The sequence below is a fragment of the Gavialis gangeticus genome, unplaced genomic scaffold, assembly GCF_001723915.1.
Source record: "Gavialis gangeticus isolate Ggan-Ray unplaced genomic scaffold, GavGan_comp1, whole genome shotgun sequence".
Taxonomy (NCBI): Eukaryota; Metazoa; Chordata; order Crocodylia; family Gavialidae; genus Gavialis; species Gavialis gangeticus.
In genome coordinates this window covers 33458250-33471135 of record NW_017729024.1, presented here as the reverse complement: position 1 = coordinate 33471135, position 12886 = coordinate 33458250, and the positions used below count along the sequence as shown (strand labels likewise).

The 12886-nt window shown below is 39.7% G+C and overlaps 1 protein-coding gene across 5 annotated transcripts in view; it reads right to left on the bottom strand.

Moving 5' to 3' along the window:
* Nucleotides 1-12886, bottom strand: part of DMXL1 (Dmx like 1) — a 175765-nt gene that overhangs the window by 32084 nt on the left and 130795 nt on the right. For 3 of the 5 annotated variants that reach the window (XM_019517005.1, XM_019517007.1, XM_019517008.1), the window contains exons 29-33: nt 6846-7024; nt 4763-4899; nt 3727-3812; nt 3004-3205; nt 23-140 (exon numbers count right to left, since the gene is read on the bottom strand). In XM_019517005.1, coding sequence (XP_019372550.1) covers nt 23-140; nt 3004-3205; nt 3727-3812; nt 4763-4899; nt 6846-7024 — 722 coding nt within the window. Of the gene's footprint in view, nt 1-22; nt 144-3003; nt 3206-3726; nt 3813-4762; nt 4900-6845; nt 7025-12886 lie in introns of all 5 variants that reach the window. The other 2 variants (XM_019517004.1, XM_019517006.1) reach the window with 1 other exon arrangement.

Below are 12886 nucleotides of genomic sequence, written 5' to 3'. Positions count from 1 at the left end.
ATATTTTGCATAATATACAGACCTCATTGAGGCATCTTTTCTTCGTAAATATATTTCGGATAAATGTTTCCTGTATTACTTCCTGCTTAACCAGGTACTGCCAAAGCCTCTTCACAGACAACGCAACATGACTTTTAGATCTGCTGATCAAAGTTTAAAAAAAAGTTTATGCTATCATGCTAGTAATGAAGTTCTAAAGTAATTCACATAAAATTCTACCTAAATAAAGTGAGGAAAAAGAAATGTTAACATTATGACAAATGGATAAAAGCAAATCAAGAGTTGAAGCATCCATGGATCACTGTCACAGATTAGCACGCAAATATTTACGTCTAATAATCTTGTATTGCAGCATGAGTGCTGAATGTTATACTATACAATCAGTTACTTTAGAAACTGGCAAAATCCCTGCACAGGGAGAGAAACAAACTTAATAGTATCAGCGTAAATTCTCAAGTTCCTAAAAATGCTGAGTTCTTGCTCTTGTCAGACAGGGCATTTGTAGATAACACAGGGGTTTAGATTGAAGCGGAGGTTTTTTAAAAACAGTGCTTGAATTCAGGGAAAAGTAAACCCCTGCGACATGCACACTCGTGTCCTTACCTGCCTCTCCAGAGGTGGGGAGGAGAGAGCGAGCTGCCAGTGGGCCTGAGCTGCAAGGGCCGAGGGTGGGTGGGGGCGGTGCTTCCTTCCACAGCAGTGGCAGGGCCCCCCAGGCAGCACGCACCCAGAGGCACCCAGCTTGGGTGGTCCCAGGGGGCACTGCAGCTGCAGAGAAAAGCACCGGGCCCCAGCACAGCTCAGGTAGGCAGGCAGCCAGGCAGGCTCCAGGGAAGGAAAAAAAAAGACGAGGCTCACTGATTTTTGCTTTTTTGTTTTTCTTTCCCTTCAGTGCAGCCTGCCTTCCTGGGCTGCTGTGTGGCTGCCTGCTGGGGCTGTCTGCACAGACTCCTGCGCTGTACGGAGCCCAGTGATTCCCGCCGCGGCTGTAAGGTAACAAAAACTCCTCGGCAGTATTTTAGTTTGCTGCACCCCGAAGTCATTTGTTGCGTCCCAAAGTCATTTAAGACACATTATGCACCGAATTTGCTGCACTGGCTGGAATTAACGTGCAACATGCCGACAAATTTGCAAACTTGTGCAAACAGCAACACAATTAAAAAGGTGCAAAAGGGCATTTAACTGCTTTAATCCATCGTCTACAAATGCCCATAGATTTTATCCCATTTGACCAATGTCCTTGGGAATAACAGCAGCTAATACTGACAAACACTGAAACAAAATGGCGAAACAGTTGCCAGGATATCTGTTCTGGAATATGAACAACAGACATATCACTGCATATCTACGGGAAATTATTTCATTACAAAAACTTAAATTATTGTATAAAGTATGTTTTGAAGCTATGTAGAGAAAAAAAAAATCTTTTCTCCTCCTCTAGTTTAGGTTATGTTAAATTTTAATAATTTAATCAATGCGCCTTATTATTTGTACTTGAAGATTGCCAAGGGAAGTGGCAAAATGAAATGGGATTGTAACCTCAAAGCAGACATACCTGAACTTGCTCTCTACCAAAACAGGTTGCACTTTCATATAGCTTGTGAACGCTTCATATTTTAAACAAACTGAATAAAAATGAGCCTTCCCTGTCAATTGGAAAACTGCAATTTAAATGTGGTCCTTGCCATTTTATGCTTTCTGTTAGTTTCCTCATCCCTAGGAAATACAAAGCAGCAAAAAACCAACCACCAGAAGATCTCTCCAAGGTGTTGGAGCCTTCTGAGCACTGGGAAGCATACAAAAAAATATTGTTTTTGGCTGTCAAAGAAAGGAATTCCATATTTTGGAAACTGATTATTCTGTACATATCCCACAATTCTTGAAAACTCTAAGCTAAGTTCAAAACCATGAAGGAATCTGGAAGAACTCCCACTCCCACACAGAAACAGTGGCTACTAATTATTCCTATGCAATGTACAAAATGGTTTTACGGAATTCTTATTGTTTTCACGAGACCAACATACTAAATACCCAAATTTAATACTGTGCAAAACAAATTCCTTAGATTGTGCTGATGGTTTGAAATAGCTAAAGGAAACCTCTGGAGTGCTGGATCGATTCTGGATTTATTTGACAGAATGAACCCACAGCCAATTTGGAGAGAGAGCAATTTTTAGACTTCTAGAAATCGCTCTAAATGGAGCTGTTTTTCAAAGGAGAATGTTTCAGTCAGCTCTAGCATAGGGACCTAAAAAAGCAACTTCTCATGATTTCCTGTTTTAATGACAAACTTGATATAAAAAAAAAAAGAGGTACAGAGTCTATATTGCCCTATAAAACAAACACTTTGCTGACACTACATTTTTAGCTTTATGATGCAATATCAAATCCATGATCAACATGGATAACAGCTGGAAAGTTACTTTTTCTTTTGATTTATATCCTATTCAAAAGGGTGCAGGTGGAGGGAGGGGTTATACATTTTAGATACTATCCTAGATTTGTTCTGATCTGTTTGATATGAACTTGTTCACAATGGGGATGAAAGATTTAGTACATTCTTCCTGTCCATCACCCATAGAGTCATACACCAAAGTGACTAAAGCTCCCTACTGTAGTACTGAAGCAACAGCTTCCATAAAAGCAGTAATAGTGAGATGAGTTTTCGACATCAGAGTCTGAGGACCACCAAATCGGACTGCTCTCTCTGCAGCTGATATTTTCACATCAGAGCCAGACTCAGAAGAATGCATATACCTGTTTAACTATGCATATCATTTGAGCATTCAGTTATAAAAGAAAATCAAGCATTTGCCCATCCAGATGGGCTAGATATGGTTCTAATGGGGCATCTTCACTTAACGTTATAGTAACCATACATGCAAACATGTATTTCTGAAAGCATCTAAAAGGCCCATCATTTGCCTTATGAAGGAAAGGTAATGAATGACTATGATATACATTAGAATGATTATAAAAAAAGTATATAAGTCACATGCACACCTGAAAGGAGTGTTTGTAGGTTCAAGCAAAACCTTGTGGCGAAGGAGTGCAGGACCTGCAGATAATGCTTCCTCAGGTGCATGAACTGAAATAAAATTTTGAGGGGGGCCACCGTATAACTCAAGCCGTCGGAGAAGAACTTGCTCCCAGCGCTGAAGTGTCTTTAGGACTGCATGACACAGTGGGGAGCTAACTGGAAGTTCTAAAAGGACAAAGCAAAGAAACGTAAATTATATTGGCATCTTAGTGTGAATTCCTCCACTAAAAATCTATATTGCAATGAAGCACTTTCTAAATTCACTTAACACGATGAAAGTAGAAATCGGAATGTAAAGAGATTAATTACCCTGTATTGCTTTATAGCAGACTGAGATATGGAAAAGGAACCAAGATATTTAGAACAGAGAAGTAAAACAATAATATAAATTATGTATTGTGAATAACAAAATAAGTACAGGATTAATTAATCAGTAAGAAATACTAAACAGCCAGTAAGACATGTTACTGACAGCTATAAGTGATTACAAGGTAGACAACAAACTCAACAGAACATGCAAAAATATCCCCAAATAATCAGGCTAATGTTTGTAGTCTCTAAAATCAAAATAATCTAACTGTTGAATGGTATTTTACAGTGTACCAGTCTCTCTAAAAAAAATAAAACAGCGTCAGGATAAAGCCAGCCAAAGCAACTGAAAAAAGTCAACTATGCTGCTAGATTACCTGAAAGATCATGTCCGGCCAAGGGATAGAAAGTCTTCAAATTATGAAGCACCATCTGAATCATAGTCAATCTCATCAGTGACCAACTATAGAAATATAATAAGTCATTATGATCTCATATTATAATCTTTCTTAAAAAAAAGCTTGACGCTTCTCTATAGTCAAAGATAGGACTATTTCTAGATTTAACCAAAAAAATGGTGCCGCTGGCCAGATGAGAGGCGTGGTGCCACTCTGCAGGCTAGTCTGGACCCATACACCAGAGCCAGGGCACAGTGCTGGTCTGACAGACAGCTGATACAGTGTATGCCGACACCAGTGCAGGGCTTGTGCAGGAAGCCAGCAAAAGGCGCACGTGAGGTGCTGGCCCCAGAGCCAGAGCGCAGGGCTGATTTGGCAGGGTGCATGTGGCCTGGATCAGCTCCTCACGCCACATACAGAAAGACCACTGAATCCATCCCCATGTCCTGCATATAAGACATGCCAGCACTGGACCGGGGCTTGCGCTGCACAAGGCACACAGAGGCAGCCTGGGGCATGAGCTGATACAGTGCCAACATCCAGACTGGTCCTGTGCACTGGCTCCAGCACACAGGAATGGTTGTGGGTAGGTCTGGCATGGGTGCCAGGTGCAGCACTCGCCAGACCAGCTCCATGTGCCAGGGCCAGCGTGTACTACGTGCAGTAAATAGTGAGATGGTCTAACAACCACAGGCCAGATCCCAAGGTCCAACAGTTCCAGTCTGAGGGCCATACCTCTGATACTCCTGCTTTAATTATATTGTAATGTTAAGGATACCTTGACTGCCAAGGCATTTTAATTATTATCATTAATAATATTAATAATAATAAATAATAATAAAGAAACCATCAAAATATTGTGCTTGTTTATTGAAAACTAGGCATTCTATAAACATTCCTAAGAAACACTTACATTTCTTGAGTTATTGCCATATTTTCTCATCCATAAAGTACCTAGAAATATACTTGCTGTCAACAGCATCAGAAAAAAATATTAAAATTAAGTCTTTTATACCTGTATGAATTTGAATTAGAATGCTCCTGAAGTTGTGAATCTGATGCAAAAACATCTTCCTCCCCCTCCTCATCATCACTTCCTTGGCTCTCCTCTGAATCATACTCTACTCGACTTTGTGAGGATGGAAGAAAAGGCTAAAAATATATATGTATGAAAGAATGTAATCAGAAAAACTATTTCTGTCGAAAAGCATTTTGCTCGTTTAAAACACAAACATAGTGACATCATAAAATTAAACACATTCTTGTCATATCATATCAAATCAGTCATTACAATAGTTTGAAATATATTCTTTATTAAAATAATCATTCTGGAATTAGTACAGCTGCCACAAACCCTATACCCATCCACCCATACCCCCCCACCAATATACAAAAGTAAGACTTCATTTTAAGCTATTATGCAATCATCTCTATGTACACTACACAAACACATATAAATCAGGAAAACAATATTTTTTTAAAATCAAATTAATGTATGTTTGATTTTTAGAATATAATTTGTCTTTTTTCTTGCTCCAAGATGGCATATCCCCTAGCTAAAAGGAATACTTCTGGGGGAAAGGGGAAGGGTTGGAATTTCCGGGTTCAAGATGGCAACCAGGGTGGCGGGGCAAGGGGCGAGGCTACCTTTGTGCCCCTTGACAGCTCACCAAGAATTGTTAAGTGGCCCTCCAGCTGAAATAACCGCCCACCCTTGCTTTACTCCTATTCCATTATGGATATTCCTTTCACAAATTATATTAGGGGAACCGTTGAGGAATACTTTATAAAAGAGCGCAGACATCACAGAGGAGGATAGAAGGGCAATGTAACAAGACATGAAAGCAAGTACATAGTGATAGTATCAATTAGGTAAATACCATGCTTATTAGCCAACCAGTAAAGAGGTATGGACACAGCCAGGCTGCGTTAGTTGAGGGGGCAGCCCATGCTGTGCAGTAGGAAGTGTTCAAGGGCATTGCTGCCAGGTATGGCAAGTTTGCTATGTAGACATAGCTTATGTATTGAAGAATAGATATCAGTTGCAATATTCAGAGAGTGGATGACACACAGACTGATAGGATAAGGGGCTGATTTCTGCTATTTTAAATGGCTTGAGAGGGAAAACCATTGTGTATGAAGTGACCCACACGATACAGTAGTCAAAGCTGAAAACCAAGAGGGTCTGGGAAGCATGTTTTTTCCTGTTTTGAAAATGAAGGGTCTGATCTTAAGAGTAATTATGTAAACAGCAGAATTACTTCAGAGGTATAATGAGTTAATAACAGATTCTCTCTCTTTCAAGGGAAAAGAGATGAGAGAGACTGGCATGAGTCCATTCAGGAATTGGAGTCAAGAACTCCCAATCCTTTTTTTAAATTAAATTGAGGAACTGTACTTTATAAAATTTAGTTTGATTTCTAGTAAGTACACAAAAAAGTTTTTGCCTTAATTATTCATTTCAAACAGAAGGTACATTTTTAACACTGTGTTGTTTTATCCTCCAATGCACAAACATGTGCATCTGCAATCTAAATGAGCAATGTTTCAGAACATCATCATTCATATCCAGTAAAGTGGTATTTGAGATTGAATCAATTCCATGATTACCCTTTTCACCCTTGCAAAAATTTAGTGAGCATTATTTTAAGAATATTTTGGGTATCTGAGTAAGAAAAATAGATGATTTTTTATCCCCTATTTTAAAAGCAGAAACGGAAACACAGTATAACCTTATAAATCTGGACATCAAAAGTCTGGAATTCTCGAAAATCCAACACTTAAAAAAATATACTACATTGGGGAGTAGTGGCAGCTGGTCCCAGAGCAGTGGAAGGGGAAGCTTGTACACAGCAGCTGCTGCCACCGTCCAACACCCTGCGCCACTGCTGGTTCAGGCCGAGCCGCTGCTCCCACCCCCGACAAGCCATGACCGGCTGCCACTCTGGTTTAAAAAATCCAGAACCTTCAAATTTCTGGCAGGTGCTCAATCCCAAGCATGCCAGATTTATGAGGTTATACTGTATAACCTAGTTTCTGCTTTATTATTACTTGTCCTAGAAAGAGCACAGTTTATATTTTACAATAGTAAAAATTACCTTTGCTATGAAATAGTCCCAGATACTAAGTTCAGGAGGAATAAATTTTTCCCTGTAAGGTGGAGATCCCTGTTCCACTGTTGGTGATGATGGAGACTGGGGACTCTCTTTTGGAGACAATTTTGAGGAAAGTCTAAAACGTTTCTGTTGTTTTTCACCATCATCTATAGGGGAAGAAACTAAAAAATACAAAATCATTAAAAACTAGGTGAATATTCATGATAGAAGCCTCACAGATACGTGTTTTCAGGATTTGATTTTACCACTTCCTTAAGATGCAAAAAAGCTGGCATCTCTTTTTATTTTACTGTACTAATTCTCAAACAATATCCAAAGCTAATGCAGATTACTTCATAGAACAGGACACTGGTTAAACAATAGGGAGCCACTAGTCTACAAACTTAAGTATCCAGCCTGTCAAGAAGGAAATTGCTATTTTTGTGGAGATGGTGTGCCTTTTAAAACAACGATCATCTAGCTCAGGGATCCTCAGTCCTGACAGCCTCCAGGGCCATGAATCAAGAGCCAATACAACAAATATTTCTCCAAATGATCTGTGGCAACCACACTCCAGTTCAAAGGGGAAAAAATCTATAGTACTTGAACCTTGATTTCTAGAGATGAGTGCAACGTGTGTTACCACTCATGGCTATAGGAAGGACAGAACCATTTGACCATTTGTGGCTCAAGTGCTGTGTAGCCTGAATATATAACTTCTGAAACTATGTCAAAATGGATGCAAACTATTTTGTGATCACATATCAAACTTGCATCAGTCACCTTGAATGTGCACATCTTGAAATTTTTCTGACTCAATCATTTAACCTTAGCACTGCATTAAACATAGTAGTAGCATTTGTTATGTCCTTTGTAGCATGACTAACACCCTCCAAAGCTATTATCATCCATCAATCTCATTAATAAATCTTAACCTAAATAGGTACCAGTTGACCATCTGATGCCTGTTACTAAAGGTGCCTAAGCTGCCTACACATTTATAGACAAATGTGCTAACTCAGGTGACCCCACAAACATAGCATTAACTATCTTTATTGTTAATAGTTTAACTGTGAAATGGTTGAATCATTTCTCTTTGATCTAGGTTTGTTTTTTTAAATGAGAGACAAGAGAAGGGAGAGAGACAGAGAGAAGAGAAAAAAAGAGATGCATGTGCAAAAAGAGGCAAGGGAGAGTGTGCGAGAGACACAACAGACAGAACTGCATGCCATTTACAGAACAAACCAAGCTTCAGCATTTCTTTTAAATCTTAAGGTATTTTTCTTTGATTAGCCAGGCCTGTCACTTTGCTAGTGTTTTCCTGTCTCCTGACGACAGAGCCCAGACACAATTCTGGTTAGAACTATAGTCCCCCCTCTCTAGAATATCTACAGTTGATACCAAGTCAAAAGTTAAAACTTAGGCTGCATTAAACACATGCTTCTCTCCAAAGAGCACATAAAAAGCTTCAGATCAGTCAACCACTACAGTACCGAGCTTACTTACGAGCATGTGCTTCAATGTTTGCTGAATAAAGATGAGCTACTGAAATAGGGTCAGAAAACTATTAATCTGTGCTATGGCAGCACACAGGGGTTTTCAAAACATTCTGTTACAGGTTGCAGATGCTTACAGGATTAGATACAGTGCTCATATTTTTTGAGAAATGAGGGGCCTCCCTTTGAGATTCTGAAGAATTATAATAGTCTATGTTTTCTGAAAGACTATTTATCCATGTTTTAGTTGAAGTCAAAGGAACCCTATAAGAGGTTCTGTGGACCTTTAAGTTTACTTGGCAAAAGGCCTAAGACAGCGTGGAATTCTGAGAAACAATGACTTAGTTCTGAATTAAGAGGAGAATATATCACCACAGTAACAATACAAATCATTTGCAAGTCATCAAGTGAATGGCATCTGAATGCAGATTTTTGTGCGTATGAAGAAAAATCCGCATACCTCAGAAGTTAGCCATGAGACCACAGAGTAACAGTCCACGGTTATGGAGAATTCATTTGGGAACCTGAGCTGATGTAAAAATCTTAAGTTGCATGCAAAGAAGAGGACTGAATTATTGGGTTTGAGGGACTGAATTTAACTCAATACATACATTTTGAAACTAGACTCTTCAAGGTAGGCAAGACCCATGTCTTTAATAAAGATTCAACATCTTTCTTCTCTAATTAATGTGCAAAACCTCAAAAAAACCATGAGACCATCCAGAAAAGCCACATAAACTGGACATATCTGCAGTTAAAAACCAGGAAGGAAGGGAGAAAGAGTCTATGCCATTTTATACAAAACTAAAAAAAACCCATGTAACAAATTTTAAATAGCTATAGTCAGACTAGCCTGTTGGTCACAAAGGACCATGGCATAGCTATAGTCAGACTAGCCTGTTGGTCACAAAGGACCATGGCATAGCTATAGTCAGACTAGCCTGTTGGTCATAAAGGACCATGGCATAGCTATAGTCAGACTAGCCTGTTGGTCATAAAGGACCAATTCATGGCAAGCAAGGTGAAGGAAAAGTATGGACTATCTGGCAATTTCCCCTTGCTTAAAGCAACGTGTTGATATCAGAAGTAGGGTTCCTTTCAGGAGGAGGCTAAGAAAGCAGATCAAGATGCACAGGATGTCAAATGAGGTCACTGAAGTCAAGCAACACACTAAGCAGCAGAAGTTGAGCCACACTGATAAGGAAAACCCCTTGACTAGGAAGTACATTTTGTAGAAATAAACAGGTAATCTGGCCGCCCCCTACCTTGCCACCTCTTTCTTTGTAGGCAGAAAGGGTAAGTCAGGCCTGTTGAGGCAGTAGGTGTCAGATAACCTTCTAAAATTATTGCTTTCTGTATTACGAGCAATACTGAGGCTCGAATCAGAAGCAGCAGCAAGAATGGAGGGTAGAAGTGCAGAATAAGCACTTCCTAATTTAGTTCGTCACAGAATTACAGAATAGTAGAGCTGGAAGGAACCAGAGAAGGTCATCTAACCTAATCTCCTTGTCAAGGCAGGATCTCCCTTATACCCAGAGCAGGAATTGGTCTTCAAAAAGCAGATGCAACAGCAGTCCCTAGGGGTACCATAATTTTCTCACATATCACACACCTCTGAATAAAGCAAGCTTCTTTTTGGGAAGGCAGAATCAAAAATAAAAAGGATATTCCCAAAGTTATGACCTTGTAGAGCAGGGACACACCCTAATGTTCAATTTATTCATCCTCCCTTTCCTGCTCAGGAAGAACTGTACATGCTGCTGAAAACTGGACTCTATGGGCAGACCTAAGATTTTGAAGTAAGCTAAAGAAGTCTGCAGAGCTTTGAAAAAAGAGAAACAAGACCAGGAATAGCTAACAGACAGCAAAATTGCTAAACGACAGATAGCTTAATTAATACAACCTCAAGACCTCAAGAGAGGGTTGCTAATGACTGTGGGGTGAAAAGCAGCTAAAAGGAGATTGGTAGATTATAATGAGTCATGAAATCAGTTAACTCCCTCAGCACTGCCTGAACAGAAATGCTGCTACCGTGGCAGGGGTGGAGGGAATCTTTATTGCTGCTACCGTATTGGGGTGGAGGCAAGTCCCCTAAGGCAAGAGCTCACCAGTGCCCCTGTGCTGGGCTGCATGGGCAGGCGCCCAACTTGGAGGACTGCTTCTCCCTCCCTCTGGGGCAGCTTGTTGAAGCAATCAGCAGCTGAGAAGTGGGAAGGTGGAAGGGAGAGGGTTGCCAGGATTTGAAAAGCCCCCATCACAGGGGTTTTCCCTCCACCCCATGAGCTGTGTAGACCCTGGCTAGTGTGGTCTGGGGATCTGTTCCCCTGCCCATAGTCCCTATGGGCTGATGGATGCAGGCAGGAAGCAGGCTAACAAGCAGAGGGGCGAGACTACCCCTGCTCCACTGGAGCAGGCAGCATAGCCCAGGGCCGCAAAGCATCCTGGGATGCCGGGGGACTGTAAGTTTACTTGAACCAGGAAGGGATCCAAGACAGAAGTTCCATAAACCGATTTGACTTAAATCAGTTAAGTCTGGTACTACATCCAATGAGATTTATTTTAAACTGGTTTTGGTCATTTGGAAAGTGTTTTGTGTGTACTGAACTTCCGCTCTGTTACAGGTTTAACCAGTTTCTGATCATTTAAATTGCTTTATGTGCAACTTCTGTCCCTACCCTCTAGGGCACTGTAGGTGCATCTACACATGATGCTATGTTGCCACAGCAACGTGCTACAGCTACGCAGTATCCACAGGCAAGAACTGTAATGCTGCAGCTATGTTGCCATAGCAATGTGCTGCCTTGTTATAGCCTGTTGCTATGGCAATGTAGCAGCTAAAAATAGTCATGTGCTGCACACATGGTGCTGTACAGGCTGTCACTGTACCGTCGTTTAGTACTTCCAAGAGGAAATACTAAATGATGGTGCAGTAACAAAGGCGTCATAGGGACATGTATAGACATGCACACTGAGTGCAGTTTTTCAGGTGGTAACAACCACTGAATTGAAACCAGATGTTTTCCAAGCCAATCAAGGATACTAACCTCTCAAAGTAGCACTGTATACAGCAAGTTTTAAAAATTAAGTTCTTTGATCTCCTACTACAATTCTCTAAACTGCGGGCTAGAATTATTTCATTTGTTGAACGCACAATGCAGACAATTATCCCTTACAAAATTCAGGATGCTCACAGGAAATCCACTGTAACTTTCAAAAAAAGTCATCTGCAGGCTAAAACCAAGATGTGTAAGTTCCAGGCCAGACGTACCTTCCAGAACACATTTATGCTCAGATAAAAACAAAGGAAGAAAGCATTTCTACTGTGATACATGTTCAACTAACTTATCACCTATTAAAAGTGGAAACCTATACATAATGTCGAAACTTAAATAGATAATTTTTAAACTGTACCTAAGTTGTCAGCACATTTCTAATGTAACATGATGAAGATCCCCCCACCCCGACCCCGTAGGATGCTATTTAGAGTTCACTTACCTGTATTAAAAGATGTTAAGTATTTATGCAGCTATAATAATGTTGTTTACATGTTATTGCTTAAAGCTTATTAGCAAACAGAGCATGCACATGCATTGTGTCATATGGAATTTTAGCTTCTGTTTCAAAATAAAACTTGCTCAAATACTTAAAAGAGGCAGAAAATAACAAGCACTGCATGATATAGAACTAAGCAAATATACATCTGCAGATTCTTTTAAAGCACATTGCAAAAAGCAACTGCTGCACTAATTCTAAATCTATGGAATTATTTTTCTTAAATCTTTTTCTAGCACTCTACAGGTTAGCTCTTGGTAGCTGACCTGACACTTTAAAGCATCCAAAACTGGAATTATTTAGGAGTTTTGGTTACTTGAGAGACACAAAATGCAAACCGTACTTGTACATTCTAAAAATGATTTCATAATTCTTGGGTTTCAGTGACAGCACAGATGTATTTTTAAAATTTGTAAAACATTTCACAATGAAAGTCTTCCAATTAGACACTGTCATTTAGGATTTTAGATCAGCTGTGTTTATTATTAAAAATCAAATTTACTGACTTTATAATGCAACCAAAAGATGTATCCACGTTCAGTGAAATCCTTTGTGTAGTCTCAATGCTTTAATATTTAAATATTTTTAATATTTTAATGTTCGAGTCAGAAAAATAATGTTTAGAGCCAACGTAACCCCGGTAAAAAAAACAACAATCCTACCATTTCAAGGTAAACAATTCTCTCATTTTAAAAGAAAAACTCAAAATATGAAGCCCTCAAAGGCCAGTCTGTGAATCCAGATACCTATCTTTAGGAGATAACCTAGAAACATTATTTAATTGCACCAAAAAAAAAAGAAAGAAAGAAAGAAAGAAAAGAAGAAAGAAAGGAGTAACATGAACTGGTATGAGGATTCCAATTCAGCAACTTAATACATTTTCATAGATTTCATAGACATTAGGGCTGGAAGGGACCTCGGAAGATCAAGTCCAGCCCCCCGCCCAAAGGGCAGGAAGTCAGCTGGGGTCATAGGATCCCAGCAAGATAAGCATCT